General features: G+C 39.8%; 1 protein-coding gene across 1 annotated transcript; it reads right to left on the bottom strand.

The window, feature by feature from the left end:
• Positions 1–1,129: 1,129 nt before the first annotated feature.
• Positions 1,130–20,837, bottom strand: LOC146161520 (uncharacterized). Its single transcript, XM_083385182.1, has 12 exons — positions 20,810–20,837; positions 20,208–20,740; positions 14,475–14,636; positions 11,943–12,171; positions 8,794–8,954; positions 7,160–7,424; positions 6,617–6,735; positions 5,254–5,377; positions 4,392–4,529; positions 2,699–3,809; positions 2,024–2,194; positions 1,130–1,349 (listed from the first exon to the last, which is right to left on the bottom strand). Exons 2-12 carry the CDS (start codon positions 20,590–20,592, stop codon positions 1,272–1,274), a joined length of 2,943 nt encoding a protein of 980 aa, XP_083241308.1. The 5' UTR covers positions 20,593–20,740; positions 20,810–20,837; the 3' UTR covers positions 1,130–1,271.
• Positions 20,838–23,851: the final 3,014 nt, after the last annotated feature.

Here is a 23,851-nt window from a genome sequence, read left to right as displayed (position 1 = left end):
ATTTGGCATTATTCTGTCGTTGGCTTATATGTTATTAGAGTTTTTATCTTATTTAGATATTATTGCTTTGTAGGTCTTATTGTGTTTTCTACTTAAAAGTAGGCTACTGTGGAATCAATGAGCTAAGCTTAATAGGAAAGTAAATATATACGTTTTATATATTAAATTATTTTTTCCTGTTGCTCGCAGCGCACCTGGCAGCCTTCCATGGCGCACCGGTTGAGAAGCGCTGCACTAGGGCGTCGCGACGTCCAGTTTGAGAACCTATGATCTGCCAGGTTGTAGTATTGTTACTCGTCCGATTTTAAGGTGATATCACTAAAACCCTATTGAAAATCATATCGCTTTGTTGCGTCGCAAGATCAACAAACTTATCCAAAGGCGTACCAAAAAAAAGGTTAAGAATCGCTGCCATAGTAATGTGGCAAAAAGCCTAATAAGTGAATTGCTCTAACTAAATAGCTGCTATACGACTATTTTCTTATTTTTTCTGAATTAACCGGAAGAACAGTCGGTTTATGGTTTACTAGACATTGTTATGTTTACTTATTCAGTGTGAAGCATCTTCCGGCGCCTCTGCATAAGAAAAACATAACACTTTTTTCAAAAATTTGACTTGTCACTAACTCTTATGTTCTTGTTTTCATGGCTGCCATGCAAAGGGTAACAGTGAAACTTTGTGATTGCGGATAACAGCGGTTTTAGACACAAAATAACAACAGGAAGTGTAAACAGTGCAGCGAAACACGAAATAAATAAAACTATTTCTTTCAACAACAATAAAGCTTGAAGAAATCGCGATAAATGATACTTCACACAAAAAGTTTTATCAAATTAGAAAAAAAAGTTGTCTTGAATGCATAAGACGTGAAATCGTTATGAATATAATTAATGTATGCGTTGCATATAACGTTAACTATTTAGTTTTCACATCATAGAAATGTGATCTGTAACTATCAGTAATTATAATGTCGCCCTTATACAATACCTTGTTGACAGCAACAGCGTTGGTGTGTCAAAAAGCATTCTACTATTGTAAACGTGATCACTGTTATCCACCAACGTGTTTCCGTGTTAGTTAAAGGCATTCACGAAAAAGTTCACGAAATTTGTATACACTTAACGTTCGAAATTTATACAATGATGCGCCCAGCAAGAAATCACAATCGCCCGTCGTTCAGCGCCCGAAATATATTGTTGTCTTCCAACAACACGGCTTCGTCTTTCGGATTGAGGACGTGGCAAAACAGCAGGGAAAGTACCCGACTACGTCACGTGAGAAACTGTAGAAAAAGCGCGAGGAATCCAATGTTGAGCATCATCACCAGGATGATCAGGTAAGTTCTAGTCTGCAAAGCACAGAATATTTGTTGGCGCCTTGTTGCCGCTTTCTGTGAATAACTGTAACTGTTTAGGCCGCAAAATGAAAATCAAGGGAAACGCAATTTGCCATGAAAACGTAAAATGTATTGAGTGCTTTGTTAATCTAAGTTTAACGGGTATTGAGCGATATGGTTTTAATGCTTGTATCTAATTTCTAGGGCTAATCGGTGATAATTTATTTATGCACTAGGATGGTCAGGTAAGTTTTGAATATTTATTGGCACAGAATATTTATTGGCGCTTTATGTGAATACCTGTAAAAGTTTACGTTGAAAATTGAAAATCTAAGGCAATGTAATCTGCCATAAAAAACAGAAATTATTAAATGCTTTAATAATATTACTTTAACAGAACTTGGTTTTGAGCGATCTGTTTTAATGTTTGCATCTAATTTCTATGGGTAATCGACAAAAAATTATGTCACCGATAAAATGTTTGACACTTTTCTTTAGTTAGAGATGAACACTGAAATAGTATTAAATTTTATACTCTGTCTTCAAAAATAAGAAACTCTTTGGTTTAAACTGAAAAAAAGATTGGCTAAAAAAACTTGTTTGACTCGTTTAATTCAACGTTTGTTGTAATACAACAAATAAATAATGCATTTTAATAAAATTCAACTAGAAGTATAATCTCTTACCGAATCCTCTTCGGCGTTCGCTTGCGAGCATCCAGTGACGTCATTCTCCTCTTCTTTGGTCCTCCCGTTTCCCAGGCGCCTCCTCAAACTTCCGGGAAGAGGTGATCTCGAAACGTCCTCAATTATCACCGAGTCGCGAGCGTACATTGAGTCCTCGTCGTAAACGCTGTCCTAAGGGGGAATTAGGGAAAAAAGGGCTTAAAATATTTTGCGCTTTGCGGTGTAGAACCATCAGGTGTAAATATTAACGACCATGTGTAAGTAGTTTAGGGCTGCGTTATTTTTTACTATGATAAAAAACTCGCGACGTGTCAAACCCATTTTTGTTAGAACAGTTTTAGAAGATGTCCAAACATTCGCACAATGTTATATAATTCTGTGTAGCATCTTTTCCATGCTAGGGTTCAGCAACGTTTGGACATAGTGTTTCAGTTGTTTGATAAATTGTGGCAGCGTGTTAACCACTTTGTTTGTGGTTAAAGGTTTCCTAGACACTTATATAAATTTAAATGCAAAATAAGCGAGACAAATGTTCGCTTGGAAAAAACTAACTAGTTTGCAATAAATAATTAAATATAGATTTACGGCACCAGCAACGGTCGATACCTAGGTCTTCCGTACTGCTTAAGCTTCTTTAATCCCTAAAAGAAACAAGTATCAACATTAAGACCTTACCCTCATGTTAGCGCTCGGTCGAATCCGAGCTTGTTTTGTCAATTTATCGCTGACGGCTTCAGCCAGAAATCGCTGTGAGGCTTTGTCCGCGTCGCCAGGACTCGAGTAGTTGGCGAAGGCGGGTGTGCACTGCTTGGGGGGCTCGACCCAGCCCTGTTCATCGCGATCCAAGTCCCGAGGCCTGAGAGCAGCCATACTCAGCGACTGGTCTGTTTCTGAACGGGGCATTCTTCTTTGCTGTTGCTGCTGCTGCTGCTGCTGCTGCTGATTTACTGCTTGCTGGTCAAAGGAGTATCCTGGGTTCAAGCGACTTCCGTAGCCCTGCTGTAGTGCATTCAAGTTAGAGCTGCTGTTTTCGCGCGAGTGAAAGCCGCTTCTGGGCAACGCTGGGCTGTGTGAGTATCCCTGCTGGTGCTGAGGGTAGCCCTGCGTGTAGCCGTCCTGTTGGTAACGTTGGTGATTCGGGAGTGAGTTGGAGTTGGAAAGCATACGCTGATGCTGTTGTTGCTGCTGCTCGTCGAAACTCGCCTGAGTCATTTCCTTCTCGTAGCCGCTGAGGAACTCAGCCTGGTTCGGCTCGAAGTCGAACGACTCGGCGTAGGATCGGCTCAGGGAATTTCCCATGATCCGCTCTGGTGAAGTCATCGACTTTTTCCACATGTTCCGCTTATCCTGGGCGCTTCCACGTCGCCACGATCCTCCAGTCGGGTCGTCGGCAGAGGATGAGCCCTCCTGGAAGCTGGAGAACTGGGACGGACTCGGCGACGGGCTTATGGGAGCAGCTGGACGCTGGCTCACGGAGGTCTTTTTGTTTCGAATCCGCAGCGACTTGAAGAAGCTGTGCTTTGGAGAGCGGGCCGGCGCTTTGTCGAGACTATGCGAGCTCGCGCTCAGATTCCGCGGAGTCCTCTTAGAGGAGTCTTTCTTCTGATCCTGGACAGATGGCGTGGGGTCGTAGGCGCTGTCCGGCGATAAGTACTGCATCTTGGCGGTTGGGGAAGGGGGCACGGGGCTGGGGGGAAGCGGGGAGGGGGGTTCAACCCGTAACGTAGTGGTTGCGGCAGCGGTGGTGGTTTGCTGTGGAACTTCGAGGCTGGCTTCAGTGTTTCTGCTGCGTAATTTCAAGAAAGTTTTACTAGTTTTTCGTCTATATATGAAATATGTGAGATTTGCATGAATGTAGTAGGAAATTTTACATTAAAGTGAAATGTAACTGGTTACTTTTTATGAAACCAAATCTTAAATACGTAGCAAACTAAATGCTACATAATTTTGACCGATTGCATGCATCAATAACGAATGTTTTTCGTTCACAGGCGCCATATAATCAAAATGGGTACAAAAGTTATTAACACCTGTTTCCCATATAATCTGAACGTGCATACAGGACAGTGTTGTTTGATAAAAAAGCAGAATCTAATGGGGCCTCAACGACATTTTTTGCGTCATATGAACAGAATGTTTTTAAAGACATTACCTTGCTATAAATCTTAGCCAGTTTGCGACGTTTAGCATTATTTTATAAAGCACTTACTACTGTATTTTTTGGTTTAGAAAATATAATGTTACTAAAAACAAATGCTTCAATTAATGGTCAAATTGTACCCCAGCACCTGTATATAGTTTATTAACTACAATGTTAGAATAGGAGCCCATGGTAGGAATAAATCAGCCAGTGCAGCAAGTGAATTACCCGAATTGGTGCGCGGGCGAGTTTGAGGGGGTTTGCTTGGCTGAAGACTGTCTCCTGATGTTGATGTCCATCGCGTTGGCGTCGATGCTTCCTGACCTGCTTGGTACCGGTGATGCGGTCAGACCGTGCTTGTTGTTGCTGCGTCGGTAACAGATTGAAAATACATTAGCATTAATATATAAATGTTCTGTTGGATGTATTCAGTGATTATTTGCTGCAGGCGACCGAGGCAGCGGATTCGGAGCCGGAGCGACGTGCGCATGCGCTGTGGCAAGATCGTAAACGATAAGGCGACATGTTGTAAATCGTAAAGATAGAATAGCATAAGGTGACAAGGCGTATTGTGGTTAGGTGAGTTTATGACATCCCCATGAGTAAAATGCAGGAATGTAAAGTCTGGAGTCGGACTCGGAACTCGACGGAGTCCATTTATTTGGCTGGATTTTGTTTCGGGACTCGACTTTATATTTAGGCGGATGGTGTACCCGTTTTTTTGTCAAGAGTTAGTCGGTTTCGAATAGTTTTAAACCGACTTTACAGCTTTGGTCAACTGCGTATAGGCTTTCTACAGGGGTGAGGGAATTACGTTCAAAACGGAGGATACAGATATCCCTACCTTTTGGCATAAATCTGGTGTTTAACTTTAAGACACAATTGCTAACAAGTTGTTGAATTATTTCGGTTTAACTATTAACACAGCTTCTTATGGGTATATTCAAAAAGTGCTAAATAAAACACAAAATTCATTCACATCAACCTATATATACTGATTTATTGTGTTGAATTAACTTGTGAGACCAGCCTACAGTCACTAAGCTCTACAGTACCAATGTATACATAATATTTTGATGAGAATAAAAACCTGAATTGGTGATAACTTTCTGGACCAGCGACGTCGTTCCTCTCTGCTTCGGCCAAATAAAGCGACCCTCCGTTCTCAACGTCCTTAAAAGGATCCTCTCCTCTCAGTTTCATGTACTCCAAACCTGAAGCAAACAATAAAAACCAATAAAAACATGGGTTTGTACAAATGTGTTACTTTTAGTATTCCATTTGGTTTGAAGGGGGTTCTTGACGAGTTTTGCAAGTCACCTAAATGTAGGTCCAACAGATAAACAATGATGACCGTATTGTTGTACCTATACTATCCTATAAAACAATTCTTATCAACCTTTTTTCGTGGCTAACCATTACCCAAATACTAAGCTTGAGTACAACAATGAAGCGTTTGCGATCCAATTCCCTTCACTAAACGCTTTTGTCAGTTGAGTGAGCAAGACATAAACATTAGCATAAATAAATTCGAATTTAAAATGATAAAAGCCGTGTCTTCGACTTTTCTCCAATTTCAGAGAAATCTCGCTCAAAACCAATCTCAATAAATCTAACTACATAAACTACTGCATTCGGGGACCCAACTATATAAAAACGGTGGCCCAATTTTGATTTGCAACCCATATGTTTTTGGTTGGCCATCTACAATGCTTGAGGTAATTTAGAACCTGATGTTTTTCTGCTCTGTTGAGTATTCAAAACAACGCCAAATTTCGATTGCTCTTGTTTGATACTTTCTACTCTACTCTACTCTAATCTTTAATTTAATATTTTATTTGGATGTTTCTATTCATCCCATTTCAGAAATCTGACATAAAATTTACATTATGCAATTTTTATAGCCTTGTCGTACTCTAGCCTTCTTGAGTTGATCAAACCAAAAGCCAGCTCAGGAATCAGTGTTAACAAAAATAGTTTAAGAACTCGTTCTGCCTCAACTACGACGCCTTTCTGCATTAAAGAAAAGACAAATTACGTAATACAACAAAATTTACAAAGAAAGTGTTCACATTGTAGTCATCGTAACACGTGAATGGTTCAAATAGTCGTGTATTTGGGGACTCAACCATATCAAAACGGCGGCCCAATTTTGGTTGGCGACCCATATGTTTTTGCGATCCATACTGATTGAAATAAACATTTTATATCCTGATGTATTTCCGCTCTGTTGAGTGTTAAAAACAACGCCAAACTTCGCTACATCTTGCTTGGTACTTTCCACTCTAATTTTAAATTTAATTTTTTTTTTCATCCCATTTGAGAATTTTCATCATCCAAATTTTATAGCCGTGTAGTATGCTGGCCTTATTGCTTTGATCAAACCAATAGCTACCTTAGGAACCAGTGTTGACGAAAAATAGTTTAAGAACGCAAGCTGCACACCCCTTTACCTGGTTGGTGAAACTTGGGGTCAAGATCTCGCGCCACACATCTGGCAATCTTCGCCTCTTCAAGTGCGTTGTGGGCTACTGCTTCCGCCTGACTTGCCTTTGACACGCTGTGAGCCGTTCTGTCGACGAAAATATGGTGACAAGTGATTAATGGTGCGGCATGGTTTATCGTTTTGCAAATCAGAAAGTATAATAGAGAGATTTTTGGCTTTGAATAAAAATTTCCTCTGAAATTTCCTGTGAAACGCCCAAAGTAGGCCTTCGTACTATTTTTTATGGGAGATGTTTTAAACCTGTTGCATGAAGTGTGTCAGCACTAAGGTATGTTAAATACAAGTGTCATATACATTTTTTCCACATAAGGCATCGACTGTTTGGAAATCGCAGTTTACCTCTAAATAATTGTCATACTGAGTAAATTTTATTTTAACAAGCATGAAAAAAAGGGTAAGTGAGTTAGACGTAGGCCTATAGTAGGAATATCTAAGTCCATATAGAAGTAGCTAATATAATTTTTGTAGATTGCCCCCCCCCCACACTTACCGGGAGGAGGCGATGTCCGACTTCTGCACGGCCGCCTCCTTGGCCTTGCGCGCTTGCTCCACCGCGTGGCCGACCTTGCTCTTTATCTTGCCGGACTTAATGGGCAGCAGCTGGGAACGCGATCCGGCGCCGATGGCGTTCAACTTGTACTTTCCCTCCTCAGCCGTTCCATCTGGGAAGCTGGTGCGACCGTAGCCGTGACGCTGGTTGTTCAGCCACTCACCCTCATATGTGAAACCGTCCGAGCGCCGGCAGACGCCGTAGCCTGCATAAGATGAAGTTTCTTTTATGTTTGGTCGACTGTCTGCTGTTTTCACTGCTTTGGTAGGTTGATACATGTTTTCTGGACATGGTATAAATTTTGTCTTGAACAGCTATTCATCTTCGGCGTGAATTTTGCTTTCTAGCTGTTATCATCAAGGTCTAATTATTTTATATTAAAGTTTTAAAGCTTATAAAACAAGAATATTGAAATTTGGTAAACGTTTTAAATAAAAATTTAGTAGAACACATATCAAAGCCTTTTTTCCAACAATGTAAAACACAAAATTCGAAACCTACCTTTGTATGGTCTTTAATATCTTTTATGTTTCGGTCGGCTGTTTTCGGCTTCAGTAAATTTATAGATATTTCATTGACAAGGTACGTTTTGTCTTGAACAGCTGTTTATCATCCCTTATAGTTTAGGGGTTTTCAACTATTTTACCGGCGTCTCCTTTTTTGCACATTTTTTAGAAGCCTTTTTCGACTAATATGTTTCATATCCACTAAGCCGCAATTTTAACTATTACTTTTAAAGGAGAATGATCTGCGTTACCGGAGCGGTAGCCTGCATCAGATTAACTTGTTTTTTTATGTTTTGGTCGGCTGTATTCACTGCTTTTGCAAATTTGTAGATATTTCATTCAAATGGTACAGGCTACATTTCGTCTTGAACAGCTATTCATCTTCGGCGCGAATTTTTTCTTTCTAATGATTATAACCACGAAATAACGACCCCAGGGTGAAACGGGACCGGTCAACCCAACTTAACCCTAGCTTCAGTGACTCCATCGTCCCTATAGCTTCCACTGACGCTAGAAAGGTCGAATTATTTTATATAAAAGTTTTAAAGCCTATCAAACAAGAATATTGAAATTTGGTAAAAGTTTTAAATAAATATTTAGTAGAATAAATATCAAAGCCTTTTTTCCATCATTGTAAAACAAATTGTTTCCAGTGCTTTTGTAAAATTGTTGATATTTCTTTGACTAAGTAGGCTACGTTTTGTCTTCCCTTGTAGTTTATAGGGGTTCTTAACTATAGAAACATATACAGACAGGGCAAAGATGCGCTTAAATGTAAAACTGGCAAATTAGGTATATTTGATATCTTTCGTTTTCTTTATAGTTAAATGTCAGTTTGATATGTAATTACGTAAATCCGTATCTATAGTACTTCAAAGGTGTAGGTTTTTCGCAATTACAAAGTGTATTCAGATCAGTTGCAAACAACTAATTTTGCAAAATAAATTTATAAAATTTGCAAATAGGCAAAAGTAAGTTCAGCCAACGTAAGAACCAACACCTAAATTTAAAATATGATAAGTACAATTTATTAAATAGTCTCTAATTGTATGATTTTTCTAAACATACCTGTACGACTGTCGTTCTTCCACTCCCCGTAGTAGGTCTCTGTGGTGTTGACGTCAATCTCCTCCTCTGCCGGATCTAGTCCTCCCATTCCGCGAATCCCCGGTTCGCTTTCGCTTCCAAACAAGGAACTGCTGTCGTTGGAGGCGTTAGAGCACATCTCGCTGTTCGAAAACGGAAGCACAAATTTTACTGCGAAGTTTGAAACGCGATTTAATTAAAAACAGTATTCCTGTCGGTTTGAAAGACCTTTTTTATTAGAACTTTGTGATGTTTGTACAATTTCCGGGTCGTGTTTACACTTTTTCGGGACTGTAAGTCGCCGAACGAAACTCAATGTAAACGACAGTGTTAAAGTTTACAGCCATGTTAGTTGTTAGATCTGAGTCAGCAGTCTTTCTACATTTAGGTACCTCAATAATAAAAAAATGTTCCAACTGTACAGCCATTTCGTATTAAATATAAGCTTTTTCTTAAACAAAGTATTAATGTATGTTAGAAGGCATTGAGTAGTATAAAGCTTATAATATAAAACACATTTTGTACTTTCAAAAGCTTTATAGGCTATAAAAAGAAAATCGCAAAATCAAATGCGCCTTGTTTAAAACCGCCGATCGGTAAAACAAACAAAATGGGTGATTCTGAATACCGGTATTTGATAAATAGCTATCTGACAAACGGCTGTTTATTCTCAAGAAATTGCAATTCTGGCATTTGACAGTTCAGTGCATAATTAGCTAAATAAATCTATGTGTTATTTTCACTTTCAAGCCCAGGCTGGGGTAATGTTCTTCTGCAATGTTGCGTCTGCGAATGATGTCATTACGATGTTATACATATGAAGTCAATGTGTATTGCACTGTATTTAATATCCACCGAGAATACTATTCTCATGAAAAATGTATGCGTTTAACTCTTGTAACTTATTATTTCATCATAGGCATGGGTAACACAGTAAGCATTTATTGGTGAAACGAAATCAAAGCGCAATATTGTCAACAACAAAAAACTCTTAGGTCGGCATAAAAAAGAGCTAGTCAAGTCAGTCTGTGGTCAATGTATTGTTAGCAAAGACAAGTCTAAGTCAAGGTATTCTCATAAAAAAGTTAAATTAAACAAATTGGTGCACTCATGAAAACAAGTAAGTCAAGTCAAGATGTATTCCCACGTAAGTTTACTGACTTCTAAGCTAAAGTATTGTATCAAAAGTCTCAAGTATAGTCAGTCATTTTGACCGAAATACCCATGTAATTTGAGGACAATAACCTAAATACACTCAGGTCAATTTATAGCCCAAAGTTATTACAAAATTTGCGAAATGAACCATGCATCAGGCAATATGGGCTACATTACTGGTTACGGCTGAATCATTTTATGACCATAATTGACTGTTAGTTTACCCCGGCGACCGTTAAGATGACTGTATCGATTGCATGAATATTGTATATGCGGGCTACTTAGAACATTGCTTTCGCTTTTGCTGTATGCTGAGTATTCGTGTATTCAACACAAGAGAAGAAACAAACTACTGGTATGCTTAGATATATTGGAAAATAGACTAAACAATAATATCCAAAGGTTCTTACATTTTCATTGTTTGTAATGCCCTAACAGAGACATTCAACACCCGCCCTGATCATCAATTGCAAAAAAAATTTTGAGCGTGATGACATTTTAGCACGCTATAATGCAGTCCAGAAAACAGGAAAACACAAATAGAGGTTTTCAATTAGCGCTTGAGTAGCAAACCTACTGGAATAGCTTGACAATAATTTACTGATATAAACCTCTGTGTGTGCCCTGAACATGAGACGTTTTGGCACTACGATTTGTAAAAGCACTTGTTATATTAGTGAGGTAAACCTAACAGCAAAATAATCTAGCAAAGCTAGCAATAGATTATTTTGCTGTTACTGATCAGGAATTAAGGTCGACATTTATCTTGCAAGGGTCAAGGTGATTTCTATTTTTCACATATTCAGTGCAACATTGAGGTAAACCTAATACGATTTTGTGGTGCCCTTATTTTCAAAGGTATGTTTAGCGGCATGTTAGTCGGGCTCGAAACAATCTATCGATTTTAAGGATGTAAAATTTATTTTTGACACTTAACCGCGTGACTAAATATTTACTTGTGATTTTTATGGCATGGTAGAGTAGACCTTAAGTTATTTTAAAACGATGTGGCCGTTGTTCCCGACTGACTATGCCTCAAAGCATTTTTGGTTGTCCAGGTCAATGTCTTTAAAATCGATAAGGTCGTCTAATTTTTCTTCTTATATCTTTATTAAATTTAATCAGCTAAAATGGTAAAAGAAGATTGGTAACAGCCATTTTAATAAAGATTTATTCGAATTAGGAAACTAACGATGTCTATAACCAAGGCGAAATATATATTTTTGTAAAATTTAGGTAATGATTTTTTGTTTTATACCCACTTTTATAAACCGTCTTAAGATTGGTATTCGCATATATTCAATCCGAGCCATATTAGCATATATTCACAAACCGAGTTCTTTACTCGCATATATTCACAATCCGAGTCCTTTACTCGCATATATTCACAATCCGAGTCCTTTACTCGCATATATTCACAATCCGAGTCCTTTACTCGCATATATTCACAATCCGAGTCCTTTACTCGCATATATTCACAAACCGAGTCCTTTACTCGCATATATTCACAAACCGAGTCCTTTACTCGCATATATTCACAAACCGAGTCCTTTACTCGCATATATTCACAATCCGAGTCCTTTACTCGCATATATTCACAATCCGAGTCCTTTACTCGCATATATTCACAATCCGAGTCCTTTACTCGCATATATTCACAATCCGAGTCGTTTACTCGCATATATTCACAATCCGAGTCGTTTACTCGCATATATTCACGATCCGAGTCCTTTACTCGCATATATTCACAATCCGAGTCCTTTACTCGCATATATTCACAATCCGAGTCCTTTACTCGCATATATTCACAATCCGAGTCCTTTACTCGCATATATTCACAAACCGAGTCCTTTACTCGCATATATTCACAATCCGAGTCCTTTACTCGCATATATTCACAATCCGAGTCCTTTACTCGCATATATTCACAATCCGAGTCGTTTACTCGCATATATTCACCATCCAAGTTCATTTACCTCTTGTACGACTTGTTGCTTTTGACCGACATCCGACTCGACCGACTCGCGATGGAGCTACTCGACTTGGAGCGGATCTTGAGGCCCTTGAGCACGGACTGGCGCAAACTCAGCGAGTCGTTGCGGAAGAGTCGCCGCTTCATTGCGGATGAACCCGACTGAGTAGACGACGAGGGTGAGTAGCGAGTCAACACGAACCCGCCTCGCGAACCGACCGGGGCATCGGCAGCTGAATTGAAACGGCAATGTATCAACGTAATTTAGGTCATAAGGGATATATATAAAAAAACTTTGTAAATGGCCGTATTTGTCTTATTCTAAATAGGGTAATCATATGACAATACATAAAGATAACTTGTACTAAATGCTCGACAAACTTTTGCACAACTATGCTTCTCAGGTCAATCAGGCCCGAAGTAAGGTTGTTGCAAAGCTTGCCGAGAATCAATACAAATTTATCTTTTACTTAGTGCCATAAAATTGCAAAAAAAATGCATGTCTTGAAAAATATCAAATAAAAACCCGAGAGAAATTGATTTACGAGGTGGCGAGCAGAGAGTCAGCACCAGTGGTAAAAGTACGCCGGGACATCTCGGAACGGCACTCCGGTAAAAGAAGTTTTGCAGGTACGATGTATCGTTTTTTAACGGGCCATGTCCCTTTTTCTCCATGTCATCCGGCAGTGTTGTAATGACTTCAGTTGCTTTAAGTCGTTTTGGCAAAATGAATTGATTTGACTTAAATATTTCGGACAAATTACTTTGGTTGAAATGAAGTGTTTTCAAATGAGCATTGCTTTTATAAAACTGGGTTATTTATCCGAATTTTTGCACAAATTGTTTGCAGTTTATTTATTACTCATAATCCGACAACCAATTTAACGTTTGCTTTTTATGACAACGACTTTACTTGGAATTGACTTTCTCTTATTATGACTTGACTGGGACTTGACTTGTAATTTATTCAACGACTTGTCTAGGAATTCAGTTATTTAACAAATGACTTTACTTGGACTTGAGTCATTTCAAAATGACTTCTTAACAACACTGCCATCCGACCATATTCTTAAATGTGTTCTAACTAAAATTCCTGTTGCTTATTTGACTACATCGAAAGACAATCTCAAATTTCCTTAGATTTCTTGTTTTTAAAGACCCGTTATTGCGTAAATTTCTGACGTTGACGTTATTTCTGAACGCGCCTCGAGACCTGGCCGAGCATCGGCAACCGGATAGAATTAGTAGGGATAAATGTATTTCGCCCTGTGACCAGCCATTCCCTACGAAAAAGCATACCGTCAGTGTCTTTCTTACCAAAGTATTCTCATAGTGGTACAAAAAGATTTAACTATAAGGTGGCAAATAAAGTCCAACATGTTAAAAATATTAAAATAATTCACAACAGATTGCTAATCATGGTAAACAAAGGGTTGGGGTTAAAATATTGGAACGAATAGACGTTTTAACCGCCTGTCGGCCGCTTCAAAATGTATTGATTCCATAAATTTATTATTGGTGCAAATTCCTTTAAACGTCAATTAATAAAGTCACGGTTTAATGGTCCTTAAAAGCCTTATTTGTGAATGCTGCTCTTCTAATCCGAAAAAACAGTTTAAAACACCCAAATATGTATATAGCAGGAAACCCATGTTCACCTTATAGTGCAGTGATTCTCAACCTTTTTAGTGCCAGAGCCGCATTTCAAACCTAAGGTTTGCAAGGAGCCGCATAAAAAACAACAGTAGGCATATACAGTTTTTTTTTAAGGTTTGGTTTGGGGACCGCTAAGTAGTTTTAAGAGACCGCAAGTGTTTCATTTAAATACTAAAAAGTTGCAAGTCCAAAATTTGGGAAACCGCTGGAGAAATTTGAAACACCATAAAAAAAAAACTGGGGATATATTTAAAAAACATTTTTTCACTCCGTTAGTGAGAGCTGCAAAATGTACAGTTGAGAGCCGCATGCGGCTCTGAAAGCCGCGGTTGAGAATCACTGTTATAGTGTGTAAGGTTGTTCTCTTAGCGTCCCGCCTTTAAGTACATCCGAAAACAAATAAGGCCGATAGCTTGTATTTCTCTTATTCGCAGCCTGCAATAACGATGTCCCTTTCCTTGGATGGGGCAAATCAAAAGGTGCCCAACAGGGATTAGAGCAGTGGTTTTCAACCGGTGTGCCGCGGCACTCTAGGGTGCAAATTTTAACGCACAAGGGTGACCAGAGATATTTTAAATTAGTTAGGATTCCAACATTTGCTTTGTTAGTAAGCTTCTTGATACCATTTTTGGAACGCTTAATGTGCCAAAAATTAAAAAGGTTGTGTCAACCTTGTTGCACCATTAATGTGCTGATCTAGTTTATTGTAACGTTACAGTTAACCACTCAGCAAAAATACGAGCAAGGGTGCCGCGAACTATTTATAATTTCTGTAGGGTTCTCAAAAGCCACAAAAGGGCGCAAAACACTGGCTTAGAGCAATATGTAAAACATGCAGCCAAACACCCATATACGTAAAGCAAGGAAATCTGTAACTCACGCAGGTCGATGTTGCTCAGGTTTCCGTTGCTGTGTTCACTTCGCAACGAACTCAGGGAATTCCGAAAAGAACCTTTGAGCACCGAGGCCATTCCGTAAGGCATGCTCTGGCGGATCCCCGATCCCTGGCGCATGCCGCCCGCCCACTGGCCCTGGTAGGTCCCTGCAACGAAAAAACAATGACAAAGTGTCATTAGATTTTGCAGCATAATGGTTAGAGGTTGTAGTAGGACGTAATAAGAATATCAAAGCCCATACAGAAGTTGGTATCTATGTTGAAAATAAATAAAGAGTTATTCGAAACGTTAAAAAGGATACCTACTTCTTACGTCATTAGATTGTTTTTTAAGCGATTCGACTTGAGCTCATTTAAGGGAGAAAATTTGAGCAATTTTTTTCGATTTTGCCTGTACAAGTAAAACCTTTGCTTGTTGTAAGTCAAGTGTGTAATGTTTGCTTGGTAAACGATTGCTTGGAATTGGACGAGTTCACTTATTTTTGAAACAACACACGAGTTTGTTATTTTACTTATAACTCTTTGAGCGAATGACTTAAGGAATAAGGACTCGAGCCGCCAATAACTTCAACTCAGGCAATATTTTAACTAGATTTGGTTTAAATGCAAACAATTCGTATAAAACGTCTATTTATATATGCACTACAAGTTTTTTTTCAACAGTGAGTAGTAAATCATAATTTCGCATGGCAGAAAAAATAACGCGCGATGAAAATGGTTGCGCGTTCAAATCTCACCGCATTCTATTTTTTTTTGCCTAATTTTGTGAATCCTAGATTGGCTGATTTTGTTCGATGGTTTGTTGGAAAAGAACCAGGTGTACAATTTGTATGAGTTTACCGTTATTGTAGAACTTTGGAGGGGAATACAACTATACCGTTTATTTTATAGCGTGTGTGTGTGTATGTTGTTTCTTTATTTTAAAGTGTGTAAGTGTGTTGTTTGTTTTAAATTTCCTTTCTCACCTACGTAACTTATATCCCCATTTTACTATTGTACTTCACCTTTTACGTTTTTATTTGATCTTACGCCGTTTTCTGTTGGCATCTAATAATTAATTAAACGTAGAATATTACCAAACGTTTAGTGAATTACAAAAGAACAGCCCTGCACATACATTACTGCCGAATCCCGAACAATAAATAATAAGATGAAACATGTGAGCGTTTCAATATTTGGAGATAAGGAAATAAAGTTGCTACACAAGGGCGACAATGAGGGGCGTCACTGCCGAGCTTAAGCACGTCACATGGTGTCAATTTTACTGTTGGAACAGGATTTTACAGTCGCGAATTTGCGTATGCTTTCGGTTTCACGAGCGAGCCGAAGCGCAGCGTTACGACGGTTCCCATGAAACAATCCCAGCAATAAACGCATTTAAGCCTCTACTCTTGTTTACCCAGCGTGGCCACAAGCGACGGGTTGGTTGGGAATATCGCAGCTGCTGGCGTTGATACGCGTAAGGCCCGGGAACTATAAGGGCGAGAACAGTAGGTTTACAACCAACAACAGCAACAACAGCTACGACAACTGCAGCTGAAATTGGACGCCGGAAAATAAATAATTTACGGGCGCCGTGTCAAAATCAATTTGCCGCAGACTGTAATGTCTTTTTACTGGGGCCCTAATCTCGATGCGAACTATTGATCTCTCGCGCGGGAAACGCAAAGTGAGGAGCGCCCGGCGTGGTTTAGGCGTTAATGGGCGTGAACCGGTCAATTTAACTCTTTGCTGTGGATGCTTGCCGGGCGGGCGGGAGTTTGCGACCGTAAACCTAACAGCCAATTGACATTTAATGAACGAAAGTGGCAACTGCTGCTTGCAGGCAATGGTGGAATAGTGTTTTGACTAGGGATGTTCAAAGTAGAATATCGAATCCTTGGATTCGAATCCAGATGGGATTCGAATCCAATTCTGCCGTTTATTTCGGGTAATTGGAACCGATATAATTTAATGTTTTACCGCGGATTGTTGCGCCTAATTGCACAAACGCTTGTGGTAAGTTGGCCTGTCGCTGCGCGACCAATTTACAGAGCTTGCTTTAAATGTAACCCGGTAGTAGTGTCAGCGTTTTTTCGGGCGACTAATTACAGCGTCTCGCGATAACGATCATCTAATAATTAAGTGTCAATCAAGCGTTATTGGGCGAGCGACTAACATGTAGTGCCAGGTGCGGAGTTCGCAATTTCCCTAAATGCGTTACGTTGCAAAAGTAACTTTTACATTGTTGTGCGCAGTGTAATTGTCAAGAATTCGTTAAGTCAATAGTAACTTTGTATTCTTTGCAGTACATTATTTGACTGCATGACAGATCACGTTAGTAAAAAATAAGCCCTAAGACCCAACAATGCTTGAAAAAAACAGGACCGAATTGATTAAGACTTCTGTGTGCAGTGTTGCATTGTACTCACTATTGGCAAAAATATAAGTTTTGGCAACAACCTGGACAGTTGACATATTACAGTTTACACAACTGCTTTAAATGACAGTTGTTAAGAATGTTATGGGGAGATTTTTTTTATTATCATGCACACATGTTAGAAAATTGTTTGGGCGATTTATTGCTGTGATTGTGGGCCCTGTAGGGTAGATTAAGATTAATCCCTTCCTCAAACAAAATCGAGGTTAAATAATTTAATAAAAATATACTAGGATTCGCTATTCTGGATTCGTTATTCTAGATTCGAAACTTATTATTCTAGAATACCTTGGGATTCTACTTTGAACATCCCTAGTTTTGACCTGAGAATTGGAGGGGTGTGGAGGCCTTTGATGCAATCTCTGCATAAATAGTGACCCAAGCTGACATGTAACTAACGACCACCACTTTAGGGGCAAAAAAGATACTTAAAAATGAAACTTGTCACAGGTTTTTTGCCGTAACATTTCCTGGACTACATTTTAATTGGAGCGTGCATATTTTCAAACTATTTAACTTAAAGTAGATATGAATATCGTGTAACTACAGGTTAGACCCCAATGTTTTCTTCCTGAATACAAGGTCGCATTTTATAAAAAATATCTGCAGCTGTTAACTAAGGCTTAAAGGCCTGCTGTTTGGCAGGAATTATTATCCAATAGATAGAAATTGATCTTCTTGTAATAAACCGACGCTTCAGCAGCAGATATTACCCGACCTAATCGTGGATAATACTTATTTAAAACTAGAATACGTTTGACAGTTTATATACTGAAATATTGTTAAAATAAAAATACTATATTATAGATTAACTATAAAGCTAGAAGTCGCTGAAGTATACGACAAGCTGCGGTGCGACTGATTGTCATTAGGCTTTTTGTGAGTGCTGTTCCCAGTCTATAATTTTACGATTAGCCCAATCAATTCCGTTTCGAAGTTCAATATCATGCTTTACCAGAAACAACCGTATGCCCTTTATTGGTTCCGGACATAACGCACATGTTCCAGTTTTCTAGTAGGAAAAGAACATTTAGTATCTCATATGCCAGAAGCTGAGCACTCCCACAGGAAATGTCATAACGAATTATTTTTCTTTGTAAGTAGCTCACATATTTTGTGCATGCGCCCTTAAACCCTTGCCTTAATGTTACGTGACGAAATGTTTCTGTTGGGTCTGAGACCAGGCCACTAAAGCAAATTCGGGGAAAGCCTAAAGTCATAGTAGAGTGGTACAGCAATGCTAAAATTAAGGTCAGACACTTTTAAAATATGTTGAAAAGATATACTTCCACAGCAAAGGCATCGTCAGTATAATTTCAGTCCAATTGATTAATTAGCTCTACGAGAATGTTCTGTTTTGATTCAGAAATTAAGGTCGAATCTCGACATGTGAAGCGAAAAAGGTCTAACATAACCATGACAGTATATGTATAGATATGTTTTTAAGGTGTTACCAGAAATGGCCCTCTCCAATCGAATATGCCTTTTAAATATTTGACCTTTCAACTCTATACGACCAAGCCTTATACGTATGCCCAGCAAAATTAATTTTCGTTCAGCCCGCCACATGTTTTAGTTCGCATCATTGAAACCTCATCAAGGCTGAACCTTGGTGACACTGACATGGCGTCATGTGAGGCGACCAAATGCTAATACCGGGAATACTTGACGTCATTTCGCACGGATGACGTGGATATGAGATGTCACCAACCTGCTGGCGTTTTTATCACGATTGTAGAAACGTTTTGAAATTGTCAACAATTTAGATTTAATGGTTAACTGCACATGCCTTGCAGTATAAATTTACATAAATCGCCAAAAAATGAATAAAGAGTGTACGGTATGTCTTCGACTATATGCCTTTAAACAAACAGGTAACATCGACTGAAATAGAACAACGTACTATTGATATCGCCAAACGAGAGTGCAAATATTTGCCCATCGAAAGTGAGCACATCCCAACTGGTAGAAGAGTGATAACAGCACGTGTCTTGTATAAATATTTCACACGCCACGGCTCGGCTATTTGTTAAGGCCAGTCATACCGGCCTGTATTCGCAACATTGTGCGGCTTATAGGTTCGAAAGCGAACTCACGCGATGGTGTTTACTTGTCGAATGAAAACAAACCTTGGGCATCGGCTCGCCATAAGCTATCCTGACTTCATTCAACGCTAAATATGCCAAATAGCACCCTAAACTAATTAAGGATGACGTCGCCATTCTTATCGCCTTTACTCGCGCTTGTGTTTTTCCGTTCATTTTAATTGTTTTAATTTACATTTTGACCTGATGAAGCACGCATGTGCGTAAGCTTGTCGAGATTTCAATACAATTTGTCTTTATATTGTGCCACCTTATTCATCTTATCAAGGATGTTTACCCACGCGCCCCTATTCAATAAACTAGTTGGGCGCCTATAACCACCAAATCTAGTGAATTAAAACCAAATCATAAGCCAAATATTGACTGAACGCCTAAATGTGAAACACCTTGTTCGAAGCTTCGCTTGCGCTATACAAGCACCACAAAACAGACATATAAACTTTGACGTACAGTGCTCTCAGCAATTTCCAACTCATTAAAACATTAATACCCGCTGCGCTCTGCCCTTTAGAAGTCGTACTGTCCAACGATAATATTAGTTAATCAATTAACGATTTCGTGGAAGCGAGGCCAGGCCAAGAAAACAACTATCCTGCGGTGAGGTTCCGAGCTCACGGCTTAAGGCCATATCGGGACCGTAATTTCCACATCTTAGGGGTTTTGGCGAAGACCAAAACACTGTACTTTCTGTTAAAATTCCGACAACTTTGCCCTGATTGCACGCACTTTCATTCCAGTTATCTGGCATTTCAAGACGAAATACAGATTAATGAATACATGAAAGTGGTAAACAAAGGATGATTTGCCCAAGCACACATTTCTTTTACGGACATTGGCTGTTGTGATAATTTAGCAAACTCAATACGCGGGGAAAAGACGAATGTTAGTACGCGGGGAAAAGACGAACGCGGCCTAATAACCACGATTAAACAAATTCCAAGAATCCAACAGGAGATTTCTGCACAATGTACACGTTCCACTTTGCCTACATACTTCCACATGTGCACACGGCCCGAAGCTTGCGGTAAAAGAAAGGTAAAAATGAATTGGCATCCATTTTAGGGACTTCAAGCGGCCTCCAACAAAATTTTCAAGTCAAACACCCCAGATAACATCTGTCATAAAATGTGCGCACATTGAGCAAAAACACTCATATTATACTCTATCTCAAAAACGCGTCCGAGTATCACTCACCTCCGTCCGCGTACGTCTCCGTTCCGTATCCGTCCTGCAGTCCGTTGGTCCAGGTTCCCTCGTAACGCGCGCGACTGGTAGTGCTCGAACGCACGCCGTAGCGGCCCTTGTACCCGTGGCCCCACTCGCCCTTATACTGCCACTTTCCCTTGGTCTCCACTCCCAGCTGATGCCGCTTACCGTCCGCCCAGCTGCCTTCGTACGTGTTGCCGCTCGGCCAGGTGTACACGCCAAGCACTTCGAAACCGTGGCTCCAAGAGCCGGCGTACTCGCCCTGGCCCATCGGACCGGTGCATATGCCCTGGCCGTGCGCCTTGCCGTTCTCCCAGCCACCGCAGTAAGTGCCCCCGTCGTCGAAGTCAAAGCGCCCACCGCTGTGCGACATGTCTCCTGTTGAGCTTCAAGTGTTGTTTGCCGCGCTGGGCTCACAATGCTAGAGATGAGGCTTCAGCGCATCTATAAAGTTCTTCTTCTAGTCTTTAACCTCGATGACTGTTTGCGGCGAGTGCTGTCGCCTGGAAAGCGCACTCGAGCTGTATGTGGATTTGTACAGTCAATACGCAAGACGCTCGAGTTTTGAGTATAAACAAACACCCACTTACTGTTGGTTTTTGGATGCTGGGATCGAGAGATTTTATGTTTCTTCTTTCAGAAGTAAAGCAACCTGTCAATGCTCGTGTTTAGCCTAAGCGAAGTTGGATTAACATACTCGCTGTAACGACAATGAACGTTTAAAAACCTAGAAACAGCAGCAGCACAAATACGTTGAATGTGTGTTAGGGTGTGCCTATGTTTCCAAAAATGAGAATATACACTTCTGAGTCAATCTTATAATATACAATCCACGATTACGTAACCCCACTTTAAACATCAACTCCGCCGGGTGGCATTTTTTTGGCATTTTGCAATTACTTTTAGGTCGCATGTTTTATGTTGTGTTTTTTTGTATCAGAACATACTGCTCGTTTGGGGCAAATCAGTCTCAAAAAAACATAGGACTAATCGAGAAGGTAAAAGTAGAAAATGTCAGTGTACAAACCACTCGGGCATGTTGCTTTAAAAACGTGACAGGTGGAAACAATAGTTTGGCCCCCAGCAGTCGACAGGCCGTAAGCAAAGTTCGATACATATAATGTTTGCGGAGAAGGGGAATGCCACGCGTTTATGAGTTCGAGGTCACGGTGAACTGAATGTCGTTGACAAAACCTTTTGCCCATTGCAGAGTAAATGTAGCGGAAAGCACAAACTCAAAAGATACACGGTTAGCCAGCTTTTCTGTGAACTTTAAAAAACGACCAACAGGTCATCACTTTTTATCATTTAACTTTTTTATTCTAACTCATTTTTCTCTAAACGAGGCGCAAAAAGACCCCCTTTATACCAATCTAAAATATTGCCGATTGCTTTCAATGCGCCGTCGATATGCCAACTATTTCAAATCAGTACCATGTGAGTTTTTGTTCTCGCATTAAAAAACGGGCTGTACGATTTAGTTATTGTGGGGGAGGCGATTTGAGAACAATGAGGCTTGAAATATAATTTTAAATGCGTCGTTCTGAATGCGGCACTTCCCTCTCTTAAATCAATACGCCGGTTTTAGGACCTACAGTATAATTATAACTGCTCTCACAGTTTTTGACTTTTCGTGGAATCTGATTTTACGATTCAGCTATTTCTCTTTTCATTTGAGACGTGTGCAAAACATTTTTTCCTGCAAGGAGAAATATTTAACGGCAATGCACATCGGCATTACGGTAAATCGTAAGAATATCTTTGTTATGGTAGCATTTCTCGCAAAGGTCTATTTTTTAATGTAGTTTAGATGACGGTGACATGTTTATCAGTTATTTACGGTATTCAGATTGCATTATATAAAGACAAATTGTAGAAATTCACACTTTTACCTTATGATGCACGATTGTGCGAAAGCTTGTCGAGAATCAATAGACTTTGTTTTTATATAATGTCACCTGATTACCCTATTTAGAATTAGACAAATACGGTAAAAGATGAGTTATTTAGTTATTTATAAACGCTGGTAGCATTCAATATCGTTTTAACTTACTTTGACAGAGTGTTTCTGCTTCTCATTGGAAATTAGGCTTATAAAACTGTCTGGCTCACATATTAAAATTAACACCACTAATGTTGTTTCTGTGTAACTTCGGAAATTGGAGGTAGAATAACGGGGCTCCCTGCACATTACTGTTTAAATTAGGCTGTAATGTCACGGTATTAATATTAAAAGTCGTGCACAACTGCGGTAGCTCAAATAATATTTCTTCGCAAAATCATCAGGTTATTCCATTGTCTGCACGTCGAATGTCATAATTAGTAGTGCTTATGCAACGACAGGATACCACCAAAACCGCAAAAATAATTAAATTATTTAGACTGCTACCCAGCCAAAAATAACCTTGACTGCGGCTTTCCTGCGAAATCAATTTTCCACGGATCGCATTGCAATTCGTGTGCCCACGACATTTCCAGCATTGGGCGCCAATTTTCGCTAATAAGAACTGACAGTCCTACATCCATCGGCCTTGTGGTAATCTTCCAACATAAAGAAACCAGGTTTCGGTTCGTTTAGAAACGCGCTATTTTTTTTCCCGAATGCTTCATTATTCGAAGCGCCAATCACAGTTTTAACGAGCGTTTCAGCCACCGTTTGTCGCCCGGCAACGCGTAGGAACACAGCTGGAATTTTTCCGGACAATAAGTCGTGCTGGGAAGTCCTTCGTATTAACAAAACTTATGGACCTAACCCGCGTTTTTTTTATACTCTCATTGCCCATTTTTATTGTTTGTCGTCTTGTCGTTGCATCGCAAACGCTGTACACGTCGCTTTGGTGCTTGGGCAAACGACAACCGTGAGCAGGGATATACATTTTGGGTAAAGTCGTTTTAATACAATAAACGGTCTGATTTAAAAAACAAATTTGGGCGTTTTAAATATTAAAAAGGCACCTTTGTCCGTCAAACGAAACCAAAAGCTAGACACTGTTCCGTTTTACTTAAGCTTTCAGGTAACATTTTTTACTTAAGAGTGCATTTTACTAACAAGCTAACTGCTACAAAATGGGCCAGCGGTAGGGATCTCGGAATCTATCTATTATAGCTGTTCACTTAACATTGCGAACAGCTGCCGTAAGTTCTGCGTTGTACCTTTCTCGACTTGGCGTTTTTATTAGTGGGAAACTATCTCACTACGCGTGTTATGCCATTTAAGAATACGGTAGACTAAACGTCATAACGAATACAACACGTTCTTTGCATCGAAACTCACGGTTAAAGGGAAAATCCCGTTTTGGTCAAAACAGCTGAGCGAAGGTTCTGGAAATTTTACGCGCAACTAACAAACAAAACCAAACAAACTCCTAACGACTGACTATCTAGAGTTCTTTCCACATACTGAAAGGGACTGAAACCAATACTGATCCTGTCTAAAAACGCCGTTTCTTTTACCGTTCAGCAGCAAAGCGCTTACGTGTAGCCTTGAACGTGACTGAGTCGCCTTTTGACCGGCGCTAAAAACCATAAAGGCTCGCGCGCAATTACCATCATTGCCTTTGCCGCTTTCGGCCTCCCAAGCGACTGGCGACGAAGACCTCGACTGAGTCGGTGGCTGGCGTCTATTTCGGTCG

The sequence above is a fragment of the Ascidiella aspersa genome, chromosome 3 (assembly GCF_963924565.1).
Source record: "Ascidiella aspersa chromosome 3, kaAscAspe10.2, whole genome shotgun sequence".
NCBI lineage: Eukaryota > Metazoa > Chordata > Ascidiacea > Phlebobranchia > Ascidiidae > Ascidiella > Ascidiella aspersa.
The sequence above is the reverse complement of the archived record's forward strand: the minus strand, read 5'-3'. Positions and strand labels throughout refer to the sequence as shown.